The sequence below is a fragment of the Ursus arctos genome, unplaced genomic scaffold (genome assembly GCF_023065955.2).
Source record: "Ursus arctos isolate Adak ecotype North America unplaced genomic scaffold, UrsArc2.0 scaffold_12, whole genome shotgun sequence".
NCBI classification, from domain to species: Eukaryota; Metazoa; Chordata; class Mammalia; order Carnivora; family Ursidae; genus Ursus; species Ursus arctos.
Window position 1 is genome coordinate 55387762 of NW_026622786.1, and position 12655 is coordinate 55400416.

At 42.3% G+C, this 12655-nt stretch overlaps 1 protein-coding gene across 4 annotated transcripts in view; it reads right to left on the reverse strand.

The window, feature by feature from the left end:
- Window positions 1–696: 696 nt before the first annotated feature.
- Window positions 697–12655, reverse strand: part of PATJ (PATJ crumbs cell polarity complex component) — a 336460-nt gene continuing 324501 nt past the window's right edge. For 2 of the 4 annotated variants that reach the window (XM_026497951.4, XM_026497950.4), the window contains 3 exons: window positions 10494–10600; window positions 7220–7343; window positions 697–2696 (listed from right to left, as the gene is read on the reverse strand). In XM_026497951.4, the coding sequence (XP_026353736.2) occupies window positions 2550–2696; window positions 7220–7343; window positions 10494–10600 (378 nt within the window). In that variant the 3' untranslated portion in view covers window positions 697–2549. The remainder of the gene's footprint in view (window positions 2697–7219; window positions 7344–10493; window positions 10601–12655) is intronic. The other 2 variants (XM_048220189.2, XM_026497952.4) reach the window with 1 other exon arrangement.

The following is a 12655-nucleotide window of genomic DNA, read 5'->3' on the forward strand; positions in this document are numbered from 1 at the left end:
AAGGGATAGTTAAATAACTTGGACAGGGTCACGAGGCTGGGGAGTCGGGATTTGAACTCGGGGGGATGCCGAGACTTGCCCTCTGGATGACTATACTGGCTCTTTTATAAAGCACCTGTTCTAACGCCTGGCAACACACTTGTCACGAGGCAGCCATTAGTGGAGCCCGGACTTTAACAGGACTGGGAAACGTTCTGAGAAGTCAGATCCGCCTCCCCACCCCCATGAGGGAACAACATGGCTTAAGAAAAAACCAAATCAGATGTAGAAATTACACTTTTTCATATATAATAAGATTCCATTTGCCCTTTAGGCAACTACACTTATTTAGAATCTTTGGAAACAACGCACACATACATTCGGCAGTTTTGCTTCTCCTGATTTACTTCCCTCTCATGCTGCCTCCAATCACAATAGATTTCCCAAATGGTGAGGCCAAGACAATAGATGCGGCTATGAGACAACCACTCTTCTCACAAATCCCCATCTTCGTGCCGTCTTAGCTTGTCAGTAAGTTCTGATGCAAAAAAGCATTTTTGGCAAGGCAATTATTTAGTAGTCACGGAGCAGAGGCAGAACCAGTGATGAGAATTTTGGTCAATTTACAGCAGCAGGGAGTATAAAGCACAATTCCTCAGTAGACTTTCAGTGGCATGACCTAAGAGCATAATGTGTATGAGACCCAACAGCAATGTATTATTTCCAAATGTGTATTTAATGGCCATTTCATCAAAATCAAGCAGAATCACATTTTAAAAGTAATATATGAAGTCTTTTGCGTGTGTGTGTATACACACACGTGTGCACACACACACACTTTTTTTAAGGTGCATTTTCAAGTTTTATTTGGGCTTCATTTCTTCTTGGCTGCCTCAGGTGTTCTCGCAGGTACAATTCGCATAGAACTTCTGAGGCTGAGAGCTTCTCATGCACTGAAAGATAAGATCCTAACGACATTGCACATCTTGGATGCATCAGAAATTCCAAAAGCCGTATGTAACTTCAGAAAACTAAATACCAGTCACGAAAGACATTGTCAACGTAAAATTTAGGCACTCAATACTTTGGAATAGCCACAAAATATTCTGACAAGAGCTAATGCACTTTGTGATTACGTCTACTCAAAGGTAATTCTCAATTAAAATCGGTAATTATTAAATAAAATTTTTAAATTAGAGCCCATTCCATTTTGATAACGACTGTGAACTATTTGCAGCATTGTATTTGAGTTCAAAGATGCTAAACTACTACTACTGATCCTGGCACTCATCTTTCATGGTACATTTTTTTTTACAGAAGAACCTATAACATTCACTGATAAACATCTCCCCCCTTTTTCTGCTGATACTTAAATAAGAATGCCCCTATTCAACTTTAAAGGTATTTTTTGTATTTTCTGCTGGAGTTGCTTTCTTAGCATGTAAAACTTTAGCAAATGGGAGGCTTCCTGAAGATCAGGAAACATCAGCCAAGGAGCCCCCCTCACTGACTCTTGGGCTGAGTTCATTTCCACAGTCACTTTGTGGCTAAGCACATTGCTCCATCCCTATGTTCCTACAGTTTGTGCTGCTAGATTGACCAGTATGGAGCCAAGGGAAAGGACCCTCAAATTTGCTACTCCACTTTGCACAAGTTCAAGGCCACCCAGACCTTGTCTGACTTGAGGGAAAACTTACTGATCTCTGCAGACTGGTTCTGGGGCTTCTACCTCCTTGTGTGAAGACTGAAGGGGGGGAATGATGGCTGCCTACTGGGATGCCATTAACTCCAGCTGAACTTCCTGGACTTGAACATAATTTAGCATGGTGAGAATTCAGAACACGGATGCTAACTGTTCCTGTGGAGAATAAGGTGCATTTGCTCAGCGGTATACATTTATGTAGCCAAGAAAACAATTAGAAAGCCTTCCAGAATTTTCAGATTACAGTCTGTAAACTGACTCATCATAATCACCAATGACTAGCTTATAAAGATCTAACCAGAGAAATAAATTTGAGACTTATTTGACTCTAAGTTGTGCAGAAAAGAGCACAATAATTTCCCATAGGAGAAGTGGGTGTTTCATCTTGGGGATCAATGGTAACTTAATTATACTACTACTGTTTTCTGGCATACTCGAAGAGACAATTAGCTTAAGTAAATCATGAGTGAGATGACAAGTTGCTTAACATTTGTTTCTGTTCATCAGAGGACACGTGAGCTTGCTGTTAAGCCTCTGAGTGAGGAGGGATGGGCAGAGAAGGGCACGGGAATGAGAGGCGGTTAACTTCGGTTTCAGCAAATATAATCAGAACCAGTTACTACTAGTGGCTAAATATGGATGTGAGATGCAGATCAGGTAAGACTCGTTCTAGCTTTAGAAGTTCACCTCACCCAGAGGTGACGACTGATCTGGGCAATTCACGTGAAACCTAGCCGCCTCTCCCGAGCAAAGAGGGTGAGGTGCTAAAGGAGGGCGGTTCTAGTGGGGGCTGCTCTTCGTCCTCTCTCAGAGCTTCGCGCCCCGCCGGATGTTCTACGGCATCTATCTCGTGATTAGGACCCGGGGCTCACGACAGCACAGTTAAGATTACAGTCCCTTTCTGGCGTTTTAGAATGGCCACAGCTTGCTCATGGGTAACACCTTCCAGCGTCTCGCCATTAACAGCTAAAATCTGATCGCCTCGCTTCAACCGGCCGTCATCTGCAGCGGCTCCCTACAAACAAGAGACGTTTCAGTTTAATCCGGGACCAAGCAGTTCACAGATAATATTAATATTATGGTGTGCTCATGAAAAGAGTAACTTTAAAAACTACCAGGTAAAGTGATTTCTAGGTAATGTTTTTCAACCAGGAAAATTAAGAATGTAGGATATGTTATTTGAATAACGGTTGAATGGTAACCATAATTACGCACTGTTTAGTTTACATACTAGTTTAGGTAACATACTAGTAGAAATGTCCTGATATTCACATTTCGTTTAATACAAGTAGGACCTTATTTCAATATTCAGTACGGAATGGAATTTGAGTGTCATATTCATGAATACATAATATACTGACAAAGGCAGTGCTGAATCTGGTGTTAGCCTTATTGCCAATACCATCATTTATATAGGGTTTCTATTGCATTACTAAGATATCAGCATTGAGGTGATCTGTCAAAAATAAGTGTAGCCTCGGGGCGCCTAGCTGGCTCAGTTGGTAGATCATGAGACTGTTGATCTTGGGGTCAAGGGTTCAAACCCCATATTAGGTGTAAAGATTACTTAAGTAAATCAACTTAAAAAATAAATGTAGCCTCTAAATGGGATGAATTGTACGTTATGTGTGTTCTATCTCAATAGAGTTGTTCTACGTGAAAGTACACAAAGTGTAGCATCTCTAAAATTTTGCAATATCATATTCAAAAGCTTCCACTGCATTTATCTTTGATCATTTAGGGTTCTAAATGATTACTTTCATTATATACTCAGTCATGCATGGCTCCTCAAAATGGCATGAAGCCAGTGAAACTTGGGCTTTTTAAAATTCTAAAGCCAAGTATCTAAAAATACCATATCACTAGAAATATTCTGGATGAGTAAAGAAAAAAAATAACCTAGGAAATGATTTGTGGGAGGCTTTCTCCTTTTGTTGGGCTGTGAAAATCCCTTGAAAAATTAGTGCCGGAAGAGTTCCCTAAATGATGTTGAAGTGCTGGGGAAAATAATCAAGGCCCACAGGTGGCCTGTCCTGATGGACTCAGTCAGGAGTCAAACTGAGGGACTAACTAATGCTCCAGAGACCTGTGTCCACCTGCAGTACGAAGGTCCTCAGGTGACGGGTGAATTACCTAGAATCTCCAAACCGTGAAAAGAGTGAAATTCTGGTATAATGGAGTTTTAAAGAATATTCAAAACCAGGTCTGTACTGGGGGGAAATACCAAAATTAAATAACTTGTAACTTCATTAAATTTTTTTTTTAAAGAAAGTATATTAACTGCAATACGGATAAGATTAAACAACTTGTGGATAAAATCACAATTATTTGGCTAACTTGATTTTATTAAATGTTACATCTAAGGGCTTTAGGAAGCCTCAGATATCTATGTAGTTAGTTGAAAAGCATGTCCAGTTTTTTAAGTTTTCATTTTCTGGGATGCAAAAAAGGATGACTTCACTGACGTCTCCTACTTCATCAGTATGGCATTTGCACACTAAGCGAAGGAAGGGAGAAATAAATGAGTCACAGACAGACCTCCTTCTACTTCGGAAATGTGGCTCTACCCACTTGCTGTGTCCCCAGCATTGGCACTTAGCCCTCCCTGATGCTGTAAAATAGGCATCTACTACCTATCTCTTGGCCTGTTCTAAGGATTGAATGCATGGTACACGGTATTTACTCAATAATGGTGGTAGTGTAATAAAGTGAACCGAGCTCATGTTTTCAGATTTCACAGTCTCTGAAAAGCTGTTCCCTAAACGTTCGGGATTGTTGCGGTCGTTGTAAGCCAATTTCTTGTTGGCTTATGGTAAAATCTGATTGCTGAGAAGACTGAGACCTAAAGCTGGCTTTGACTTTGAAGTTTCCAACCAAACACCTGAAAGAAAATGGAAGGTTCTGACAGCCCGTTAATCAGACTGACTAAGTCCCAAAAATCCTACACATTCAAAGTGCCTGTCATGCTTCCTATTTCTGGAGGGGAAAAAAGACCTCAACGGGCCAAATTAATTTCTTAGTTGAGCAAGAGAATTATTAAAAGAAGCTTAGGGACATTAAAAAGGTCCCATAAAAACCCACACCTTGTGGGCATCTGAGATCCAGAAACTTGAGAAGACAAACATTTTTAAGAATAAATGATTGTTGTTGGGCGCCTGGCTGGCTCCATCAGAAGAGCAGGTGGCTCTTGATCTCGGGGTCATGAGTTCAAGCCCCATGTTGGGGTGTAGAGATTACTTAAATAAATAAACTTAAAAAAAAAAAGAGGTTATGTTCATTGTTTAAAAACACGGAAAACATATAGCTATAGGTCCTTCCTCAAAATTCCTATGGGGGAAATGTTAAGCTTAGTGTCAAAATTCATTTTTAGAAGGATTTCATCGTTTAAAAAAAAAAACCCAAAAACTCTTTTGCCAGTTTTTGGTTTATTGATTCTCTAAAGAAAATTTTTAAATTTGGATATATTGGTTCATTCAAACAAATGAAAAAAGAAAAAGTCACCCAATGAGGTATCATTATAATAAACACCATGGAACAATCTAAAAATAATAATTGTTTGCAGTAGAATATTCTTTTATTGAGACTGAACTAAGCAGGCCATTGACTAGAGCTTTAGAACATTTTTTTTTTTTTAATTCAGAGCTTTTCATTTTCAGGTGGGCCTCACTTTACAAACAAAGGTCCATTCCTTAAAAAATAAACATATCAAGGATGTTCAAGATTTCCTCCTGGGTTACCACTTGCAGAGGTGCTTTCTAAATGAGCATTTTTCAATGAGGACCTTTGAAAAGAGGTTCTGTCAGAGCTTCAGTCCATTCATTATCCCCACTACTTTGTCCCACTGTGATCTGATGGTGGTTTCTTTTCAAACCCACTAGCCAGGCACGGCCATTTCGTCCTCAGCTGTATGCTCTGCTGACCTGACCGAAGGTGCCTGGCCCCAGTCCCACTGTCTATGAGTTGTCTAGATCGGTGGAGCTGGGTGGCTGCTAACTCTGGGCTGCGGGTCAAAAGCCTGAGAAGCTAACCGGTCCTCTGTTTGAACATCGTGGATCCAGCTCTACAGTTATGAAGTGAGCAGGGGATTACAAACATTCTGGAAGGGTTTTATGGAGGCAAAGGCAGGGAAGTAAACGTGTTTTTCACGATTCTTATCTATGTAGCTGGCTCTTTTAAAAGCAAGTATAATAATACTCCCAAAGAATAGTTATCACAACTACTTATGGTGTTGTCTTTGGAAAAGGAGGGTCTGTACGTAGCTTACCACCTTGGGAATTATCAGACTAGGGCAGCACTGCTATCCAGAATGTTTCTGATCTGCCTTCCCTCTCGCCTTTTGCCCACGACCAGGTCAACAGATGTGTAGTTTGGGAATAACATGTCTTCTTAATAGGCTCCCTAACAAATTGGAAACAGGTGGGTAAACGTGCAGCTGCCTAACATGTTCCAAAAGGAAATGCCAAATGACTTAAGGAGTATGTCAGGTCATGGTTAGGTTCAATTAACAGGTGATAAGAGCTGCACAGGTAAAAGTGAACTTGTTATTTAATGTATAGTGTAGCTTTCTAGAAAGAGTATCTATCTTATTCCTTCTCTTGAAGACCTTTATTTCTTTAGGAAAAAGCAGGAGGGATCAATTAATAAACAAATGACTACCATAAAACCAATGAAGAATAAAGTTGTACTAGCAATACTAAGTCCTTTTCAGAGACCTCCACAATCTATAATAAAATTGAATTCCAACTTTTAAAAATCACAACAAAGTGAAAAATAACTTATCTAAGGGGCGCCTGGCTGGCTCAGTTGGAAGGGCATGCAACTCTTGATGTCGGGGTCGTGAGTCTGAGCCCCACATAGGGTGTAGAGATTACTTAAATAAATAAACTTAAAAAAAAAAACAAACAAAAAAACCCCAACTTATCTAAGAGCCATCTAGAGGCAGCAGTAGGAACGTACACCATGACCTATGTATCAAGTGGGATGTATTGGGGTATTTAGTTCCTGAAAAGCACTACTACCCATCTGGAGTCTACTTTAGTGGCCTGATCCTGCAAGTACCTTAGCAGAGGACTGGAAGAGAGAGGGCAATTTAAGCTGAAGCATCCTGAAGTTAGTGGAGACGGACAGCCATTAATGCTGTACCGACCCGAGGCTCGTACAGAGCTTTCTGCCACGGTCCTCTGCTGTCATCTCTTCTTGAAGGAGAAAGCCAAACTTTTGTTCTAGCTCAGAATAATACTTCCAAGGTCAGCTTCCAAAGAGCACGACACTGCTCCTTGTGTTCTTGAAAGAAGACACTCTTTAAAATCTACTTTTATAATAGGGTCCAAAGAAAATTACACTTCCTGTAACTCCACTCTTACAAAAGAACTCTTCTTTCCCTAGTCTGGTGCGGGAATGTCCTACACAAAGTTAAAATGAAATAAGCATACAAGCACACACCCAGGTATAGCTAAAAGTAAGCAAAGCAAAGCACTTTAAAAAAAATCTCACCTAGGTTAAAAAAAAAAAAAAGTACAGTAAAAAGGAAAAAAATACCTTTGCAAATATAGTCTTGACATAAATTGGCAGGTCTCCATGGGGACTTCCATAACCCCCTACAATACTAAACCCCAATCCTTCAGAGCCTTTCTCCAAAGTAATAATCTTAGGTGGAGGTGTTCTGAAAACACAATGCACGCTGTTTAATTCAAGAATAGATATTGAGAGGGAATTTCATTTTAATGGAAGAACACAGATTTGAGAGAGACTTTCATACTGCAAAACTATGAAGGCCAGTTTATGAAATCGAACTCTTGGCAAACTAGAAACTTACTTTTACATTTCCCATGTCATGTGGGACTGATGAGCAATAGGTCTTTAATGACTTGACGTATAAGGGGTTTCTCTTTCATAAAACTCACTGTTTTTTAATTAAAAATAAAGTCATGATGCTGAGGTTGTCACAGCACCCTTCTCCATGCTTAGTTTTTAACTCTGACACTTCCTGTTTAAAGCTGAATGAGACTGTCTTTATACCCTCAAAGAAGGTGCGGGAAGACGGAGAGGTGGGGTATCGCTTAGCTTAGTGGCAGGCCGCCAGTCTGCAGGTGGGCTTGGATGAAGGGCAGGGGACACCAGCCCAATAGCTCAGTACGCCGCGGCTCCTTTTCTGCCTCCGTAGCCTCACACACCCGGCCCACCACTTCCACCTAGGGGACCCAGGGTGGGAACTCGTTCTTCAAAGCCCACCTCCAAGGTGATGCTTTCCCTTGGGAGAGTTAGCCGATCCTGCTTCGTGCTCCCTCTGCAGTGGGTCCCGACGTCCCACTACAGTCCTCGCTATACTGTGGCGTGACCGCTGAGTCACCTTTCTCCTCTACCAGACTACGAACTCCTTAAGTCTCTGTCATCTCAGTATTCCCAGCTGTCTGCATTGTGCTTGTCACAAACTCAGGATCATGACTGTGTCCGTGAGACGTGAAATCCAGGAGAAAAGAGAGAAACCAAAGAGAAGCAAAATGGATAAAGGACAGTCTGTTCCAAATGGGTAATTTAGATTTTCAAGGTTTCGTCCAGTGTGGAAGTCTTCTCTCTTAGAAATAACATGGCTAAAAATTAAATGATCTACGTGGGCTCAAGTAGTTCAGCTTAGCGAATGGCAATTTCTTCTTCCCAAATGTCCTTGTCCAAAGGGTAAAAACCTAAAGGAACCCTGGCATCCCAGCGCCTGCTGTCTTCCTCGTGGGAGGTTCATATTTACACACTGGTCGCCTCACTTGGTTTGTGGCAGCATGCATGTCCGAGGGGCAGAGCCGGGTCCCACCAACTCAGCCGTTCGCGGCTTTAGAGAAATTTGCAGAACTGGGATATAAGCCACCTTTGCATACGCTGTTCTGTCTGACTAGAATATTCTTCCCTCTCCCCCTCCTCAATTTTGCCCGGCTTATTTTTGGATTGATTGTCAGCTGGTTCCCACCGATACAGGTTGTCTGTTGAGGTACTTACTGGTTGTTTACAGCTGGCAATCCATAGTAATGGCTGAATGTCCATGTCACAGAAATCGTTAACTGTTCTGAATGCCACTCCTGCTTATTCTAATTCTTCTAAAACTAAGCCAAAGCACCAGTGTCTCCAACGACACGCCCTAACGGGGTTGTGTCCCACTTCCAGGGTTTCACAGGACCCTGTGCTTCATAATCTTCCTCTTGGAACTGGACTCCCCTATACTTATCAACTCTTACAAACGTAGATTTATGGGCCTCTTTTCCCAATTCTCTGGCAATTCCTTGAGGACTGGGGCAATGCCTTCACCTATGTTTTTTAAGTTCGAATCCTCAGAACCCAGTACTTGTACAGTATCTGGCCTTCGGAAGGTGCTCAATAAAGATCTGCTGAAATAATGATGAATTATATCCTATGGCCACATGGTAATGATGTCATGAATAAAGCTCCACAATTTCATGACTTGGTGGCCTTGTTAAGTATTCTCAGTCATGGCGCACTGGCCAGCCATGAATTGGATTCATGGTTCCTCTTTCACATGCAGCCCCCTGTTTCTAAGGATCCTGAAATAGGAATTGAGACGTCCAAAGTCATTTTCTTAGAGCTAGGCCCTGGGAGCCACCAAATCATTAGAGACCTTCATAATTGTGCTTCTTCACAAATAAAGACCTGTTTTCGGGGGCGGGGGAATGTAACTCCACTCCTCAGTTGGCAACATCAGATGGAGCTTGCCTCCATTTATCTCACATTTTCAGTTTGTTTTAATTTACTTTCATAAAAAAGACTAATAAAAAAAATCTCCAAATGTTAACAGTAGTCAGATTCTAAATACTTTATAAATTCTTTTATGCCAGTGGGTCCCAACTTGCCAGGAGCTGTGTTCTTAGCAAAGGACCCAAGACCACAAGGGCATCTCTGTACCTCCATCGGGACAGTAAAGGGTGCTGAAGGTGCACTAACCACTCTGCCTATAATAGAGTCCTGGTTTTTTTTTTTCCCCACGAAAGGGCCATTGTGACTTGAAAACAGCATAATTTATATATTTGTCATATTTTAAGAGCATGCATTTATTACTTTCATAATGAGAAAAAAGTAAAATGAGCTCAGTTTAATATTCTTTCCTGTGAAGTACCAGGAAAAAGTCTGAAATGTCTGTGATCATCAAAGCTTTCCAATGACACATTCAGATCCGTCAACAAGCATTTACTGAGCACGTACTGGTGACCAGGCACTAGCAGTACTGAGAGGCATAACTTTGGGCAGCATTTCCGAGAGTACGGATCCTCTGTCCTCGCAAAACTGCTCTGGGGAATTCACTGCAGACCACTCATGAGAGTCTCTAAGAATGGGGCCAGAGAAATGAGCCATTTAAACTATGCTCCTTAGATACTTAATACATGCATTCTAGTGTGAGAAATACTGCTTTCATGGCAATGACTGGTTTTAATGAAGAATGCCAGCAAGTATAACAGTAAGATTAAATCTTGGAACAGGACTTTAGCTTAGAAAACATAATTCCCTGCATAATAAAGCAGGGTGCACCTGGGTTGTAAATCTGTGATTCCTAAGGAAGAAGGCACTGTGTCAAAGTGACCAGATGCCGGGTGTGTGCAGGCCCTTCGCAGCCGTCTCTTAAGATTCTACATGGAACCAAGCCTGGTGAGAAATCAGGAAACCCTGGTGTGTTCCTAGAGATTCTCTAGGAGTTAGAAAAGGTAATGTGTACTTCCCCCTCATCTTCTTTAGAGAGCACACTCTAGATTCTGGAAAAGGTCTCGCTGAGCCTTGCCCACACATGTAACAGGCACTCTGCATCTAGAATACTCACTCTGTGTCTTCTGGATGGTGTTCAGCTGTGGGAGAACCAAGGTGGTAGCTTGTAGACATGTTTTCAAGCTGAGTTGCTATGGCGCTTATATTGGTATCTGCTACAACCTGGGGGAAAATTAGAACAAGAAAATCCACTGAAAGTCAGGAGAAAATTAGAGAAACCATACTATATTCAATGGTTGGTTCTCATCCTCCTCGGACTCAACCTATCTGCAGCATTTGACACAAATGGATTATTCTCTCAAACTATTGTCTTCATTTGGCTTCCATGACTCCATACTTCACTAGTTTCCCTTCTACCTGCTTCCTTTCCTTCTTATCTCCTAAACCTCTGTGTGAGTGCCACAGGGCTTGGTCCTTGAGTTTCTTATCTCTCCCATCCACACCTCCCCTTAGTTAGCTCATCCTATCTCATCTTACCCTATTTGATCATTTAAATACCATCTATGTAATGATAATTCCTGAGTCCGCATCTCCAGCACCACCTCTTAACTCCAGATCTCTCTATCCAGTCACCAATTAGTGGAATGTCCAGCACGTATGTCAAAGCTAACACGTGCAGCACCGAGCCCACCCCTCCGACCTCAGCTCTTGTAGCCTTCCTCATCTCAGGTAAGTACAACTTCATTCTTTCAGTTTCAGCAAATGCCTTGGTGTCATCCTTGACTACTTCTCTCACAACCCACATTCAGTCCTCATAAAATTCTATTGGTCTTTCTTTCTAAAGATTTTATTTATTTATTTGTCAGAGAGAGTGCACACATGCGCGAGCACACAAGCAGGGGGAGGGGCAGAGAGAGAGAGGGAGAAGCAGACTCCCCACTGAGCAGGAAGCCAGACCCAGGAACCTGGGATCATGACCTGAGCCAAAGGCAGACGCTTGACTGACTGAGCCACCCAGGCATCCCTCTATTGGTCTTTCTTTTTTTTTTTTTTAAAGATTTTATTTGTTTATTTGACAGAGAGAGAGAGACAGCCAGCGAGAGAGAGGGAACAGAAGCAGGGGGAGTGGGAGAGGAGGAAGCAGGCTCCCAGCAGAACAGGGAGGCCAGTGGGGGGCTGGATCACAGGACTTCGGGATCACGCCCTGAGCCGAAGGCAGACGCTTAACGACTGAGCCACCCAGACGCCCCTCTATTGGTCTTTCTACAAAATCATCTCTTGCCTGGAGTTCTACAAAAACCCCCTTGCTGTTCTCCTTGCTTTAGCCCCTCCCCGACTCACTCCACAGCAGCTAGAATGGTCCTGTTCAAACACAGATTATTACATTCCTCTGCTTAAAACTGTCCAAAGGAAAGCCAGCTCCCTATGATCACAAGCTTCAGTCCTTACTGTGACCCACAAGGTCATCTGCAGATGACCTGCCCAGTTATGTCTCTGCCTTCAGCTCTTAACATTTTCCTCTGCAGTCCCGGTGTTCCGGCCACACCGGCCTCCTCGCTGTCCCTCTACCATGCCAGGGCGTCTCCACCTCCGTGCTCTGCCGGTGCTCTGCCTTCTGCCTGGAACGCTGCAGTCAGCATCCGCATGGGCGGCTCCACTTCCCTCAGGCCCTGGGCCACTATAACTATAATTTCCGCACCAACACCCAGTCCAGCATTTCATACCCTTCTCTGTTTTGTGCTTCCTTCTTACCACCATTACTGCCTAGTAAACTCTACCTATTTTACCGTATTCATCTTATTGTCACTTCATATGAGAGTGCGAGAGCAGGAAGCTTGTCTGTTTCAGTCACTACTGTATCCGCCTTATGTACAACAGTGCCCGGCATATAGATGTTCAAATAATATTTGGCAAATGAAAGAAAGAATGAATGACTATCTCTGATTCCCTATTATTTGTTTTTATAGATGGTTCCAAACAATAGTACATGACATGTAAACATTCACTCTATATTGGTAATCTTCAAATAACATCCAAAGGCATTCAAAAGAAATATGGTATAGCTCTGACAGCTCATTCGAGGACACAGAATGAGGTTCTGGCATTCAGTTCCTGCCATTTAAAGGTTCTGGCATTCAGTTCCTGAATTTCAGCTTTCTCATCTGTTGAATGGGAATCATAAAAGCCTGCCTTGTATACTTAGCCTGGAGATGTCTTCCATCTCCACTAGTTCCGAGCCTCTCTCTCTCCAGAGCTCCTGGGCTACTCCTACCTCTG